The following is an 18015-nucleotide window of genomic DNA, read 5'->3' on the forward strand; positions in this document are numbered from 1 at the left end:
ATTTATCTACATATATCGCATATATATATATATATAAAATATAATTATTAATAATATTTTCTTATAATAAAAATATTTTCTAACCCTATATATACATTGTAAAAAAAATCTTAGTTAGTTGGCAATCGATAAAAGTCGATTGTAAATAAGATCGAAAAATATCGATAAAAGTCGATTCGAGATAAAATAGAAGAATATCGATAAAAGTCGATTCGAAATAAGATAGAAGAATATCGATAGTCTGTTACTTCATTCTGGTTCCAACCATCCGAGTAGATCGTTACGTTTGGTAAGCGAACGGATATCTTTCATTGCATAAGTGTCATTTGATAATATATTACTTTTTCATAAATATCTTCTTTCATTTAATCCAATTTCATTGTATTTAATCGTCATCATGATCGGATTTAATTGCAATTGTAAGAGTATATTAGAACGATCAATTGGCATCATGTCGAATAAGATCTTCTGGCGTACCGGTAATTTTCAATACGAGAATAAGAAATCCTTGTGTTATTTATTTTTATCGTGTCGTGATTTATCTGTAGTGTCTAGATATTTAAAAAAAAAGGCAAGATTAGTCTCTATCATTGATACATCTATATATGCACTTAAGTGGGTCCCCTTAGCGTTGACCTTGTCAAGGTTAAAAGTTATTCAAAGGCGTGTATCTTCTGACAAAGTAAAATACCGAGCATCGTAATCTTAATTCTTTAATATCATCGTTTATCAAAACTGTAAATATTTTCTTTAATACCTTCGGAGAAAGATTATATTAATAGAAATACCAGAAGCTCGCGCATATAGATGAACTTTTGATTGATATATTGGTCGTAGTTGTAATCATGTCACGTTATTTATAGATTTTCATCCGTGAACTGCGATATAATCAACAATATGGCAATTAAGAGTATCAAGGCTCGTCAGATTTATGACTCTCGTGGCAATCCAACCGTAGAGGTAACAATGCAGTTTATTTGAAGAAAATTCGAATATTTATTTTCTCATGAAATTCACGATGTTACGATGTTATCGGTTAATTTTCAGGTTGACCTAGTCACAGAATGTGGTCTTTTCCGAGCTGCTGTACCGTCCGGTGCATCAACGGGAATTCACGAAGCTCTGGAGCTTCGAGACAACGATAAATCGAAATATCATGGAAAATCCGTATTCAAAGCTGTGGATAACATTAACTCTATTATTGCTCCTGAATTATTGAAGGTATATAAGCTTTGGATAACGATTTCGATATGTATATACGTGTATATGCAACGACAACGATACGAATATTTTTCTAGGCCAACTTGGAAATTACTCAACAAACCGAAATTGACAATTTCCTTATTAAATTAGACGGGACTCCTAACAAATCTAAACTTGGTGCCAATGCAATTTTAGGCGTTTCACTGGCTGTTTGTAAAGCAGGAGCTGCTAAGAAAGGGATTCCATTATACAAGTACGTCGCTGAAGATCATATATATGTGATACAGGATATTAGAATCAGTAGTTGATGGTATTATTTGTATTCTTGAATTGTAGGTATATCGCAGAATTGGCTGGAAACAATGATATCATCTTACCAGTTCCCGCCTTCAACGTAATCAATGGTGGATCCCATGCTGGCAATAAATTGGCCATGCAAGAATTCATGATATTACCGACCGGTGCTTCCAGCTTCACCGAAGCTATGAAAATGGGCAGCGAGGTGTATCACCACCTCAAAGCAGGAATTAAAAAGAAGTTTGGTTTGGATGCTACCGCTGTCGGCGACGAGGGTGGTTTTGCTCCAAACATTTTGGAAAACAAAGAAGCTTTGAATTTGATCATGGATGCCATTAAAGTAAGAATTAGAAATACTTCGGTGGAATTATTTGTTAAATATTTTTCTTATCCGATAATCAATCGATATAACAACGATTATTCGTAAATCCTTAGACGGCCGGATATGAAGGAAAAATAAAAATTGGTATGGACGTGGCTGCGTCCGAATTCTACACAAACGGAAAGTACGATTTAGATTTCAAGAACGAAAAGTCCGACCCTAACGCGTACTTGAAGCCGGAAGAACTTCAAAACTTATATTTGGATTTCGTGAAAAATTATCCGATCGTCTCGATCGAAGATCCATTCGATCAAGATGCTTGGGAATCATGGGCATCCTTGACAGCTGCTACCCCAATTCAGATTGTGGGAGACGATCTCACTGTGACAAACCCAACTAGGTAAGCGAGAAACGAAGAAAACTATTTCGAATGTTATATTTCATATACGTTTTATTTCATATTCTAGAATCAAGACAGCGATCGAGAAGAAGGCTTGCAATTGCCTTTTGTTAAAAGTCAACCAAATTGGTTCGGTTACCGAATCGATCGCTGCTCACAAATATGGTAAAGAAAATGGATGGGGCACTATGGTGTCTCATCGTTCAGGAGAAACTGAAGATACGTTCATCGCTGACTTGGTTGTTGGCCTGTCGACCGGTCAAATTAAAACTGGCGCACCATGTCGTTCCGAACGTTTAGCCAAGTACAATCAAATCCTTCGTATAGAGGAAGAACTTGGATCAGCTGCCAAATTCGCCGGAGAAAAATTCCGTAATCCACACGCTTAAAAAGGAAACTGTATACTATGCGGTCATATTACAAAGTTCATTTGTTAAAAGTACATTAAAGTGATCAATTTACGTAATAACGATGTATATTCACGTTACGTATTATTAGAAACAGCTTCATTGCGTAGATCAAACGTGTATTCTACTATTTTTTGTTGTTATTTTTTTTCTTTTTTTTCTTTTTTTAAACAGTGATCATAATAAATAATCTATTTAAGTTGTCATTTATCGTACAAAAATAATACATCTATAATGCGACAATTATATTTATAACTATGACATATTGTTCAGAAGATAGGTGTATACAGGGTTTATCTAATGCGAAACGAAGTTTCATTAAACGGAATAGAAAGTTGTTATATATTTATCTTCTAGAAGAAGTAAACATTGTTATTCAACATATCTGTGCAAATGAATCGATAAATAAAAGTGAAGTCTGTAAAATAAGTATCGTTCTGTACAATGAGTTTAATGTTTATCAAATATTGTATTATAATTTTAACATCATTATATATAACTCAATGGTATCTTTATACAACTTACTTTACTAATTAACAATTTTATCAAAAATACAAATTATATTCTCAAAAGGAGATAAATTCGAAATATAAATTAACAAACGCATTTATTTACACACGACTGCGAGACAGCGGACAATAATTTAAGAATGCCTCGCGATAATTCCATTATTTTGTCTTTGTTCTTTCGATCTGGTAATCCACAGTAAATTACTTTGCTGAAAAAAAAAATATGTTGCGAACAATGACTTACGATGCGTTTTTATTTCGATTAACTACGTATTCTTTGTTTTTACCTGAAAGTAATCTTCGATTTCTTCCAACGTACGATTTTTTGTCTCTGGCAGCGCAATGTAGACAAAAATTGCCTCTAATAATGCAAATATACCGAAGATAGCAAAGGCACCGGTTATACCTACCGCGTTATTTATCTACAATTCGATATAACAGAACATTATCTCTCGAATACGAACATATCTATGCAAATGATTTAAAAATAGTTAAAAGTATAAATACCGTTGGGAAAAACTTCGTTGCAAGGAATAGTAAAATGTTGAAAATAAAGAAATTGAAACCACCGGCGATACCTCGAGCCTTTTGCGGTAACAATTCGCCGATCATCAAGCCCGGGAGAGTGAACAAACCTACGGTATTGGTGCCAACGTAAGCGAACAAACATATACCAAGAACGTATGCCTGAAATATAAAATGCGTCAATTTGAAATCTATGCAAAATCTATATATATATATTTAATCTGAGAGAAAAAAAATAAAACGGCTTACATCCATATCGGATTCTTCTTCCTTTATCATAGTATATGCCACGAGTACGAGCGAAGCAAGGCTCGTACCTATCGCTGAAAAAATACCAAGACTACGTCTGCCAATTTTAAGAAGTAAGATGCAAGCTAGCAGACAGAAAAAGAATCTCGTCAATGCCGTTATTATGGCGGCTAAATAACTGTCCATATTTTTGCCACCTGTATGAAGATAGGAAAATGACAAAACGAAAATACAAATGTAATTGAAATATGTTTTTCTCGAAGGTTTTACTGCAAAGTATATTGCAGTTGTATATACTGCATTGTATATGTTAGGTTGCAATGTATGACAAACATGATCGAAATATACATTGACCGTAACATATATCAAATTTGAGATAATACTATACAACTCACCGATATCTCGAACGAGATCAACCGCGTAGAAGACTATTACGTAGGTTCCGCTACTTAATTGCAAAGCATTGAAGATGTTTATGATGAACAAGGGCTTGAGCACGTTAGGGCTAACGATAGTGGACAACGTCGAGGATACTCGTTGACCAAATGACGTTGTTAACGATTTCTGTCCAGCATCGTGCTTCGCTCTGGCTTCCAATATAGTTATTTCCGTGTTCATCTGGAGGCACGAAGCATCCAGTTTATTATCTCGAATGAAACGATACGAAACGATACGAAATGAATGGATACCAGTTGTACCTGTTTTGTATCGCCTCCTCTCAACCACAACAATGCGCTTTTAGCTTTTTCGATCTTTCCTTGTCTGATCAACCAAGCGGGACTTTCCGGTACGAAAAAAAATGAGGTAAAGGCAAGGAAGGGTAAAACTGTGCCGCAAAAAGCAACGACGTTCCATTCGAAGGATGCTCCGAAAGCGTAAATCAAAAGTATCCCGAAACTGTAAGCTGCGAAAGAGCTTCCAAATAAAATTCCACGAAGCCCTGGATCGGCGGTCTCTCCTACGAGTACCTATCGACACGATTTTTCAACTTTTATCTATCGAAATATTTGATAGTAGAAAAAGTGTAATAATTTCGTTTACCTGACTCGGTACAGCCATAAATCCGACTGCGAAACCGGAGACGATTCGGCCGACGAGTATAGTGGGAATGTTTTCAGCAAAACCCATTACGACCCAGCCGAGGCAAAGTGGTATCGCGGATAATTGCAAGCATCCTCGTCTGCCTAATGTGTCGAGAAATGGACCCGAGAGAAGCGATCCTATCGGAGTTGCCAAACTATGGACCGATGCTGTGGACAATTTTTATTCATCTTATGGTTAAAAATCATGTCATGCACATACACACACACACACACGTACACGCAAATGCTTTTATTTATTTATTTTTATTTCTTTCATTTTACGAGAATGACCAATTTTCGTATCAATTGAAACGCATTGAGCTCCTTTAATGGCTTGTAATCGTTAGACAGACGAAACATTAAAACAAACATTTGATCCTTTTATGGAGAGTTTTTATAGAAGTACGAAGAATACAAAGGGAACAAACGTTAAATTCCTTTCTTATCCGCAGTGTCCCAATTTTCTCGCAAGGAATGCAATCCGTTTGCCCATCTATCGTAATCCTTTTAGTCGCGAAAAGATACTTTTTCCGAAGATCTAATTTAATGAAATTGAACGAAATAAACCGAACCATATTATATTCGTTTGCTTTGATTTTTCGAAGAGTCATCCGAATAAGATCGAATATTAAAGGAAAGTAATTAGATTGGGGATTTCGGAAATGTAATATAATTTAGTCGAGTTACGAGTAGTTTCCGGTGATCCAACAAAGGGAATGGATGTTAATCGTCGAGTGACAAATGACTCGCCGCGGCTTATACTCGATTATCCCCGTGAAAAAGCAACTACTCTCGAGTGGGTCATGGTCCAACCGTGATGACCAATGAATCCTACCTTTACACAAACATAACATTATTTAGGAAGAATGATTACTCGCCTATCCACGATCCCAGTTCACGATCCACGTACATGCTCGTATTCTTCACGGATAATTGTGGCAAAAGTACAGCGCTGTAACCAATAGGCATCCCTGCACCTGCTGCCAATAATAAAACTGCACCAGCTACCAAGCACTGAAATAATAATAAGGAAACCCTCCAAATCGTATTCCAAATTTTCAACGAATGTCCATTTACCTGGGCAAAAATTGCTTTCCGATTGGACGAGTATCGAGTTATGACATTTTCCACCTCGTACAAACCGTCCAAGTTCGTATTGCTGTTGTTATTTTCGATATCTTCGATGACATCTTTAGTCTTGATAACCTTTGTATACTTGCTCGTGTTGTACCCCAACATGGATTGGTTTTCCTCGCTGCGAGAATCGAACGATCTTACTTACTTTAAATAGAAATTCTCATTTCATTTGCATCTTCATATTGCATAATAATTTACCTCGTATCGTGCACCATGGTGATTAACAGAAATATTTGTGGAATTTTTCCTTTCTATCTATTTAACTTATCAGAGATTCCTTCGAATACCTTCGGCGTGACTCATTATCTTCGTTATCAAGCTCGATGTTGAAACATTTTCGATTTCTTTTCGTCGTCGTTCCATTCGCAACCGGTCGGTCGGTCGTTCGTTCGTTCAATGATCACGTTTATTTCCACTTTAGGAATCCACCATTATATAATGAACGTAAATAACGACTGGTAGGAAAGTAAAAACAGTAATTTTCTGTTGGATGACTTATCTAACAGCGATTTCTCTTATATCCGCGATGTGTCGCTTTAATGAATAAAAATCCGGAAGGTAAGATATGGATAATCCGATTAAGTAAAATGCACGATCTTATTCCAATGAATAGAAACACAATTTATGATTAGATAAGAAATTTCATGAATTTTCTTCAATAGATTCCTTGTCTCGTATTTCCACCATTCACCACCCATTCACCCAAGTATTTCAAAGCTTTCTTTTCTGTTTTGTTCCTTCGAACGAATCGATTTAAATCACGCGGTATACTTGTTTCTCTTCTTCCCAGAGAACAACAAAATTGAGAACACGAAGAGAAGAAAGTAGTCGTTTGATGACAAACAATTTCCAATTTTTCTATTGGTCGATGATATTCGTCGACGGGATATTAAAATCACACCGATAAATTTCTTTCATAGATAAGTTTAATTAGAAAAAGAAGATAAGAAAACCGGTAAAGTGTGAAAAGGTAACGAAAAAAAAACAAAGTAACGAACGTCGGTTGGAATTAGGTTTGCTTTAACTCGCGAGACTGACTCCTCGATGAACTATGAGTGAAACATTTGTCGTGCGCCCTCTTATAAACCCGCTCACTTTGATTAAGGTCCCTTTCTCGAACGATTCTCCTGTCTCGTTTACACTTACACGCGTCAATCGTAACGATAATCGCGATCAAAGATCTTAGCTCGTTGACCTTCCCCGAGAGAAAAATCAAACGAATACTCTTCGAATCTTCCTCGTAGTATTTGTTATTTGTACAAGTTATTACGTTTACGAAACAATGCTTCTTTCGTTTCATTTAATATATTCACGTATGACGTTACCACTGTTATACTACGGAGACGGTATAATTTACGATCGTAAAACACACATAATTATTACCCGGACCTTGTTCTATCTTTCCCTCTCTCTCTCTCTCTCACTCCCATTTGTACATTCGCAAACCTAGTACTCGTATAAATTTGATAATAATCTCGCAATAATTTCGCAATGCTTTCGCAATAATAATAACAATAATAATAATATACTTTTATACCTCTTTTCATTAGAACAGTCCCGTCCTTGATTTGTTTGTCAGGGTTGCGTCAGGGGCATTTCCGAGATGATAGCCATTGATTCAACGTGGCTATCAAGAATCACGGTGACCACCACCACGACTCTGCTGGACCGACCGGTGGTTCGTCCATTAGAGAGCCTGATAACCTTGACCCGATATTCGGATAACTAGACGACAAGGATGACGGCTCAACTTGACCGATTACATCTGACTTGGATTGTTGTTGCTGAAGATATCGGTGACAATGCTAGCTAGCTATTATTATTATTTGTTGAATTTTTCTTCTACCCTTTTTGGATAGTTTCCCTTTGTGTATATTGCGTATCCTATCTCATTACACGATCCAATGATACGAATAAACGTTTCTCGATATACATTTTCTTTCAACGCGTTGTTTGCCGTTGCTGCATCGATTTTCGCGCAAAGAGACATCGCGCAAGTTGTTCGCAGAACAGAGAAAGAGAAAGACAAATCCGTGGAATATTCTCCTCATCCTCCTCATCCTCCTCTTCATCCTCCTCCTCCTCCTCCTCTTCCTGGTGGTAGTCGTTCGACGTTTCTCTCGGTTCGTTTGAAAAAACAAAAGGTTTGGTCAAAATAACCTGGCCAACCGGAAGGTGGCCCAATGCTGCAACACGAGTCATTCATTCAAACCGTCGACACAAAACTATACTTTATGGTATAGTATTATCCTTCGAGAAAAGGAAAGAACTTTTACAATCCAGTTATTACTTTTTTTTTTTTTGATCGTATTCACCTGCCAATACCACTACTACGTTACAGTAAAACGAATAAATTTCAATGGAGGGATCGATACGCGATTTAATTAAAGCGCCAAATTATTCGATTGAATTCGCGAAATCGTATTCAAATTTCATTGGACGTTTCTTTTTCCTTTTTTCTTTTTTTTCTCTATAGTAAGTATCGATCGGTATGAATACTCGATTATTTCATTAAAATTCCGATAAAAATTCATTTTTGTATGAGTAAAAAAAAAAGAAACAACTCGATTATATATTTCTTTGAAAATTCACTTGCCGCGTGATCGTATTTTGCTATTACGGTATACACAGAATGCGAAAAACTTTGTATGCATATTTGACAGAGATTGAAATGATTTGATCTTACGTACGCGTTAGTCATTCCATAAGCATTTTATTTTTCATCTATCTCGCGTTCGTACGCAAGCATTGTTTTGCAAACGTTATGGCAATCTGCCAATAACCGTTTCCTAACAAATAACTAGCTCTCTTTTCCCGAGATATTTCATCTACGATGGAAATGTATTACTTCGGGTAAAGTAAATAGGAAACGATTACTGTAAATTCAAACAAGAAAAAAAAAAGAAGAAAAAAAAAATGAGAAAGAAATGCGATCGACAATCTTTCAGCGATTATTCGAGCAACCAAAAGATCGGCCCGTCATCCATCATCCATCATGGACGGGGCTAAACCCCCTTCACCCCTCCACCCAACGCCACCGATGGTTGCGTATGACAATGCGTAAGAAATATTTTGCACGATGGTCGTGAAAGGTTTCGAAGATGAGAATGGGGACAACCGTCTGTGATAAATGAGCTCAACCCGACAAGAAAGATAAATATTTTTGATCGACTATGCGCGAATTTAACGAGAAACTTTTTCGAATTTTCCACTCAAATCACAATTTGTTTATTACATTATCTGGTTTACATATTTGGGTGTAACGTAAAAGAAAATTGTAATGGGTGAGTCGAGGTATATTTTTGATTTAGTATTCGCGTAATATTTTCGTCACTTTTTCGGCAACTTTTTCGGCAACTTTTTCGGGCTACCTTTTTTAGTTCGCATCGTTTCAATGTAAGATCCATCAAGAAAAAGATGACACGGTTTGCTTTCGAGTGAAAATGCGAAGGCGTTTCAAAGAGAACAAAAAAAAAAGTGAGAAAAAATAACAGGGGTTTCGTGATGGAACGCACGAACACAGTTACGCGTTTACATAAAATACATCGGGTAGAGTAGGGTAAGGTAAACTTTTTCTATCTACCTCCCTGCCGGTTGGCGGAAGAAAATGGAAAAGGGTGTCGAGATCCTTTTCTTCTTCCTTCGCGTTCTATCCTTCGTTCCTTCGTTCTGGCAAAGTACTTATCGAGGATGGCACTTGGACGAAGCGAAAGGAAACCTTAGTGTATCCTGTTTGGAAGAAAAGGAAAAGAACACACACCAAGAGAGAAAACCTATTATTCCAACATTAACGAGGAGCACGAACGCAACGAGCTACGAGCTACGAAAATAGAAATTCATTTGTTATCGATGTGTCATTCGCGATCAAACGTCGCGATCCAACTGCAAATAACGCTGCTGACTTTCGATTTTACGATCAAACTAAATGCCTTTTTTTCAATTACATTATTTTTTTTCCCATTCTTATCGATAAACGCGAGAGGATTATCTTTGGATGGGAAAACTAAATTGCAAAAATCAATTTTCGTGATATCAACGAAGAATAAAATCAAATTCTATTTCGAAATTTATTTTGTAATATTTTTTCATCAGAGAAGACTTGCGTACGAATAAAAAAGAAAGAAAGAAAGAAAGAAAAAAAAAAAAACAGAAAATGCAAAAGCGTGGAGACATCAGTATTCCGGAAGGAGTTAAATAATTTATCCTATATTTCAGCATCTATTCTCCATTCCTATGTTGCGAAATGAATTTCATGCGCGGCTTGGTTGAGGCTTCGGTTTGCGTTATACGTTAATGCAATATATATATCTATATATATATACATACGCGTACGCTTATTACATATTTAAGAGCAAACTGATTGAATTTCGCTATGGGCAAAGAACTTTGGGAGTATCAATCACAGGCAAAATTAATAATAATAATAATAATAATAATAAACGTATTATCGAGATGAAATTAAGCGTTGTTAATTACGACCGAGCCAAATAGCGAGTAGATTTCTTCGATGAGAGGCCTTTGGGGGGGATGGTGGATTTATGGGGAAGAAAACAAAAGCTGAAAACTTGGAGGGGGGCGTCTACAATTTTGCAATAAAATAATAATGCGGAATTTTGTAGTTAATATTAACGAAATCAAATGATTACAATTCGAAATTGGGAGGGGGGTTTTTTCATTGGCTCGGGGCCTTTGAATTGTAAAATCCGAGCCTGGCACTCGGGGTATACACCAGTTCTAAATTGGAGTATAGAAGAACGAGATCGTTGAAGGCTTTAACATAAAGTGCATTCGGCATTTTCCCTCGAATTTAAAGACGAAGCTTAACTGGTCGGAAATAATGATCGGTCCGCGTTAACTGCAAATAAAATCCCGGTTTATCTTAGGTGGCACTTGACAAAAATTATTAAATTCATTCGTTTTCTCGAGATTGATCCTGACCTTTTTAAGGAGAATTCGACCATAAGTTTTCTTCCCCTTTCGGAAATCGAACGAGCCAATCTCGAAGGATTGTCCTTTTTTCTTTTTTCTTATCGGCCGATCCTTCACCTACCACCTTCCATCGAAATGAACGACCCAAAACCATTACCAACGTTCACTTCATTTCTTCTTTTCTTTTTTCCCCGACAATTTCCTATTTCATTTTTTTTTTGTTCATTTTTTCGATACACCCGTTATATTATACTTTGTATTTTTCTTTACGAATTCAAATTGTTCGATCGAATTTTCGTCTGACTTTAGATGGAGTCCAATTATTAGCAAAACATATTTCATTCTTTTAAATAATAATAAAAAATACTTTTGGATCCTAGTATTGGATTTTGTCGAAAGGTTTACCTCCCATAAATCCCATAAATGGGATGGTCGATTATTCCTGTGCATCATTTTTGTATTGCGGATTTGTTCGAGTAATCGGATCTATAACAAGAATTATTATTTGTTAACATGAATCGTTAATCTATTATCGATCATTGCTAATCCACACCTGGAAAGCTTAAACTATGTATGCTTTGAAAACAAACCTTATGCTAAACTATATACGATCACCATTTGTTATTCCATCGAAATTAGTTTCGATTCGTCTCTGTCATACTGCACCGTTGTTCGATCATCCCCTGTCGTAACACCACTTCTCTCACGTTATATCAAAATTGCATTTGATTGTTAATCATTAAAATCACCTCTTTTGAATAGATTTGTTTATTAACGAATAACCATCCCTAATATTGTCTTCCTTGTATATCGTTTAAGGGTGGAAATACGCGTAAAACGATGTTTTCAATGTGATTTTCATGAATTGTTTTTTTATAATAAATAAGAAATTCATATAATTTATTAATATTTATAATAATTTATATAATTTATATAATTTATTAATATTATTTCGTTTATTCAAACATTTACGGTGTTAACATTTATTCAAACATTTTAAATATTAAAAAGATAAAGATAATATAAAGATGGTATAAAAATAATACTGATAATAAAATAATATAAATATAAATAAATAAATTAATTAAAATATAAAAAAGAAAACAAAAACACGAAAGAAATAATACATACGAAAATAAATATAAATAAATAGATAAAATATACACATAGAAATGAACAATAAATAAAAAAGACTATACATAAATATATATTTACAAAATAATAAACAAAGTTACATATTCATACCTATTCACATTCAAATGTTACACATTCTACTATAATTATTTTAATCGAACTTGCTCAAGGATTCAAGGTAATTGCAATCGTTAGACGATTTCCGTATAAAAAGGTAAAAAAAGGTTTTACATTATTTGAATATTATTAACCCACGTCAGGATTGGTGGTTCAATCAACCCACGTAACGAACATAAATGAATGTAGGAAAATAAAGAGATTCGGAAGGTCCTTTAAATTCTTTTCACGTTTAATCACTTCATCATGCATGTAACACCGCAATGTGTTGTCTGTCGTCCCTTGCATAAAAAATTCAAAGGATCAAGGTGTCACTCTACTTGCATATACCACCTGCATTGTTCCTTTCATACTTCTGTGTGTTCCTCTCTTTACTTCCATCTTCAAATCCTAATTTCGTGAACTATACTGTAATAAAGTTTCCGACTAATCAAGGGTGGATGATATCTCCCTTTCCCTTTATTTCACAAACTAGATATAAAGCCCAAAGGTGAGAGATAAAAAATAATGTACTCTCTCGAGACACTAGATCGAAGAATGGATTTTCTTATCTTTTTTATTCCTCCCTTCTTTTAAAACCATCCTCTTCTGTTCCTTCCTTCCATTTCATCCTAAACCACCATCCCCCCCCCACCCCACTTGCTTTTTTCCTTACCTCCGAGGCATTCTCATGTTTTTACTCAAGAATATCCTTGGAGTCTGGCTAAAAACGTCGAGAAGGATTTTTCAAAGTTACGATAGTTCGGTAAGAAAAATTATCTTTCAGATCCTCGAGGTATTTTTTTGTTCTCTTCTTCTTCTTCTTCTTCTTCTTTTTTTTTGCGCAAAGAACAACTATTTTAAGAATAGAAATAATTAGTAGATACGTGTGGGAGTTGTGGGGGTGGGTGGGGGGTAGGTACGTTATTTTGAAAATAAAACTTGGTCATCCAATAGGAATGTACGTGCGTTCAAAGGATGATGACTGACAGCACAGTGTCTTTAACCTCCGTGCCAGTTTAAACGCAAAACTGTGTCAAGGTAGATTTTTTTATGACCTTGGATAGAATTGTACTTAATGGTCTTTAAAGGGAGATCATTTTATCGGTGCTATCTTCGTAACATTTCATTCGAAGGAATTGTAATAATTTACTATCAAAATCGAGACTTTAAATCAAGTAATTCCAACGCACGCACACACACACACACACACACGCAGGTACATTTATATCGTTTAAATCATTGCGATTTAAATTTGATTTAGCATGAAATGATTAGTAGTAAAAAAATCCTTGGAAATGAATACCCCCACTCGCCCCCCATCGTCAAAGTTTAACGGAATGCTCCTTTCTATGTCCTTATATGATAATTGAATATAATCCGATTAGGCTATTATATAAAATGAACGTGTTACGTGCAATGTGGGTCGTGGCAAACTCATGACACGCGTGCAGACATACATTAAAGAATAAAAATATTCTTTAATAGTTGCGTCAAAAAAAAAAAAAATAAAAACAATAACAACGTGTTTATTTTTACTAACCATTATTTCACTACTTTTATTTATTATTTACTATTTTCTTTTGACTTTTATCTACTTACCGTGCGTTACTACTAATATAATTATAAGTTTAATAATAATTACATCATTTTCATTTCCGTTTTGTTTTATCTATACATTACATTGTACTACACTGTAATTAAAAAATGGCCTTTAGGGTCAATAAAATGTTATTAAATAAATAATAATAAAATAAATACTACAACTATTGTTTTATTAATTATTATTTCGAGGCTTACACCGAAGTGGTTTGTAACAAAACCTTTACCTTTGCTCAATCTTTATTTTTCCAAAGGAGTCCGTTTAAAAATTAATTAAAAAAAAACTAAAGAAAATTAAAAAGCCCGACGCTGCAATCTTTTCTCATGTTTTTACTTTTTTTTCTTTTTTCTATTACTACCACCACCACAGTCACTATTATCTATCTTTTCCATAATATTACCGTATAAAAGAGAAAATAAAAAGCTTAGATTATATTCCGCTCGGAGCGAATTCTCTGAATTTTGCCAGGATGTCTACGTAAGTCCTCCTCCACGGAGTAGAATGACACGGGAGCAAGAAACTTACAACGAGCTTATCGAGGCTCTAGATCTTGTTTTCTTTCACCCTCACTCATATCTTTCGTAATTTGATTAAACAATCGAAAGCAACTGGGTAAAAGGGGGACCGTCGAAAAAATCATTGAATTGCGTGTGTGATAGGAGAATCCTATTTTATGGATCATTTATTTTTCAAAGTAGTCAAAAAAATAGAAGTAACACATGAACACACACAGGTTATACATCACAACACCATAATATCGTAAACTTGTATTTCAACAAAATTCATTTCCTTGGTATAGAATTATCTTATAATTGGAGTACACCTATGCTCATTCCTACCTGTTCTGATATCTTTGGATTCAAGGCTAACTCGTAAGAATAATTTAGTTCTCCTAGGTTTCGAGCTTATCCCGGATAGAAGTAACGAAAGTGGAGACTCTTAAGTGGTATCGTGGTAACATTAACCTTGTGGGATATTAGAGTCCTTTAGTGGTAAGCTCAACGTTAGCAGATAGCTCGATATGCGGTTCTTTGATCTTGGCATGCTTTTACTTTCCCCCCCCTTTTGCTCTTACCTTGAGCTTTACAATTTTCCCAATTATTCTAATGAATTTTTCAATCAATACCAAAAATAATCAAAAAGCCGAAAAATAATCAAAATGGTTTATCAAATAAATTATTTAGTTTTCAATGACCAAACTAATTTTGCCGTTTAATGGTGTTAATTTATTATTATAAATAATTATTATTATTATTATAAATATAAAAAGTTATGAATATACCAAGTGCTTTGACACATAAATTTAAGATTTTTCAAGAAGTGGAGTTAATCGATGTGTGCACTGAACGGCTCAAATGTTTCCCTTCAATTTTTAAAATGCAACCTGGAAAAAGATTCATTATTCCAATTACTTCTAACCTGAAACATATTTTTTATGGGTGTTACGACAATACAAATTCACCTTTGTTATTTTATTCACAAATTCGAATTTATTTGTAGGATAATTATAAATATAAATATGAATTTTTCAATCAATGCCAAAAATGATAAAAATCTGTTATCAGACTGACAAATGTTTCCCTTCAATTTTTTAAAATGCAACCTGGAAAAAGATTCATTATTCCAATTATTTCTAACCTGAAACATATTTTTTATGGGTGTTACGACAATACAAATTCACCTTAGTTATTTTATTCACAAATTCGAATTTATTTGTAGGATAATTATAAATATAAATATGAATTTTTCAATCAATGCTAAAAATGATAAAAATTTGTTATCAGACTGACAAATGTTTAACTTCCTTTTTTAAAATGCAACCTGGAAAAAGATTCATTATTCGAATGATTTCTAACCTGAAACATATTTTTTATGGGTGTTAAGACAATACAAATTCACCTTAGTTATTTTATTCACAAATTCGAATTTATTTGTAGGATAATTATAAATATAAATATAGTACATATAATATTTTTTCGAGAAATAACCAACAGTTTCTCATTCCTGTCTATGAAGACGACAGTCTATGTTACTTTTTTTTTGATACTATGATCAATATGGCGTATCTTAACTAATATATCCATCTAACAACGTAAACCGACGAATAATTAACAAGATTTTGATGATTAGAACTTTGGAAAAAGACATTGGACTCGTTGCATTATTTATTTCAATATTTCAATATTTATTTTGATACGTTTACGTGTTCACATGAAACATATTAATCATCCTTAAAACGTGCCCATGTTTAATAAAGAGTCGTTCATCGTTACTATTAAAAATCATTATTACGAGCTATTACTATTTCATTTCATTTTGATTATGTTCCGTAATTTCGTTTCAATTGAATTTCCATATACAATAATAATAGTTTTAGAAAGATCATAATTATAATAACTTAATACTAATTAGATAGATGTTTATGTAATTATAATAATAATTCGACTAATTAAAACAAAAATTCGTCTGCTTGTAAATTCTTACTTATTTGACTAGTAATTTTCTTTTTTTTGTTCTTTTTTGCTTTCTTTTTCAGTCGTCGTAAAAATAATTATTTGAAAATATATATATAATTATTATTATTATCATCTCATCGGATTAAAGGAGTTGTTTATTTCGTAAAGAAAATAAAATAAATGAAGCATATTATTCGTCTACTCGAAATCAGCAAAACACGCTTTCTATTTTTGAGAAGAATTTTTTTAATTGGTCTGACGATATTTTATTTAAATTCGATTAAATCTACACGTAGAGAAAGGTCCCGTTGTCGCGTTATAATAAACACGACACGAATTACACAAATCAATTTCAATTTATTATTAATAATTATATAAATATCTCGATTATAAATTTATTTTTCATCGGACGTTAAATATTTGTGGTAGTTTTTCTTATTTTTTCTCTCTCATAATATTTATATTTGAAAATATTCTTTTCCTAAGGATTATTATTTGTTCGTATATATAGAGAATATATTTTGTTTATATTTTTTCGTTTGATCGTTAAAATTATTTTCGATTCAGAGATAAGGAATTTATTTTTCGAGGATTAATATATCTACATTTATTTCCAAACATGGCTATGAATTTGATAGTATAAAAGATCTTATACCTGAAAGTTTAGAATAATATAGCTACGTGTTACAGAAACCACGAAGAAGAATCTATCTTTTATCATCTACGTTATCTAAAATATTTGAAAATTCATTAATTCTTAATTAAATAGAGATACTTCAATTCGAATAAAAATTTCTTATAATAACATGCAAATGAAAAACACTTTTATATTATATTCCATTTCGTATATCTCGTTAAATCGTCTTTAATAAAAAGAATCATTCATTCTCTGTAAAAGCTCAGTTACGTTCCCCTTTAAGAACTCTCGATATCAAATTCTCCTCGGTAAGTTCTATTCTTTTATAAAACAGCGAGAGGTAATACGATGGAAAAACTTTCAATTGATTGTTATGAAACGAAAATGATTTTTGAACGAAAAAAATTTGAAAAAACAATGAATATTTATTAAACACGCATTTATATAAATTAATATAAATTAATTAATAATAAATAATATAAATTATATATATATATATAATTTTAAATATATTTTTATATATATATTTTTTATATATATTATATATATATTTTTTTATATATTATTATATATATATATATATATAATTTTAAATATATATATTTAAAATTTTTATAAAAAAAAAATTAAATTAAATTTTGTATATAAATATAAAATATAATATATTTAAATTAATATAATATAATATAATTAATTTTTTTTTATAATTAAATTTTTATTTAAATTTTAAATATATATATATAATTTTTAGATATTTATATTTGCAGAATTAATGTTGCTATTTTTTCATCGGTGACACGAATCTGTATGACATATACATATATACATATATATATATATTCGCAAAAAATGTTCACAGTTATTCTACTATATAAGTATACGTATGCATTTATGTGCATTTATGTGCATATATGATATATATATGATTTTATCCAATTGTTCCTTCGAGTGAATAAAAATATGCAAACTCTTTGCGAATATGCGAGGTTGGATAGATAGATAAATAAGTAGACATATAGTATATACATA

The 18015-nt window shown here is 33.0% G+C and overlaps 2 protein-coding genes across 4 annotated transcripts; one reads left to right on the forward strand and one right to left on the reverse strand.

The window, feature by feature from the left end:
* Positions 1-182: 182 nt before the first annotated feature.
* Positions 183-3377, forward strand: LOC122518441 (enolase). Of its 3 annotated transcripts, none has more exons than XM_043637383.1 (7): positions 183-289; positions 864-960; positions 1048-1221; positions 1299-1456; positions 1540-1840; positions 1936-2222; positions 2290-3377. In XM_043637383.1, the coding sequence occupies exons 2-7, from the start codon at positions 898-900 to the stop codon at positions 2609-2611; spliced, it is 1305 nt and encodes a 434-aa protein (XP_043493318.1). In that variant the 5' UTR covers positions 183-289; positions 864-897; the 3' UTR covers positions 2612-3377. The 3 variants fall into 3 exon arrangements, with proteins under 3 accessions (XP_043493318.1, XP_043493320.1, XP_043493319.1); XM_043637385.1 differs by lacking the exon at positions 183-289 and adding an exon at positions 363-479; XM_043637384.1 differs by lacking the exon at positions 183-289 and adding an exon at positions 714-737.
* LOC122518440 (facilitated trehalose transporter Tret1-2 homolog) lies at positions 3348-7328 on the reverse strand. Its single transcript, XM_043637382.1, has 9 exons — positions 6330-7328; positions 6072-6249; positions 5873-6008; positions 4954-5162; positions 4611-4880; positions 4308-4530; positions 3913-4109; positions 3646-3825; positions 3348-3560 (listed from the first exon to the last, which is right to left on the reverse strand). Exons 1-9 carry the CDS (start codon positions 6344-6346, stop codon positions 3405-3407), a joined length of 1566 nt encoding a protein of 521 aa, XP_043493317.1. The 5' UTR covers positions 6347-7328; the 3' UTR covers positions 3348-3404.
* Between the last annotated feature and the right edge of the window lie 10687 nt (positions 7329-18015).

The sequence above is a fragment of the Polistes fuscatus genome, unplaced genomic scaffold (genome assembly GCF_010416935.1).
Source record: "Polistes fuscatus isolate 324 unplaced genomic scaffold, CU_Pfus_HIC Scaffold24, whole genome shotgun sequence".
NCBI classification, from domain to species: domain Eukaryota; kingdom Metazoa; phylum Arthropoda; class Insecta; order Hymenoptera; family Vespidae; genus Polistes; species Polistes fuscatus.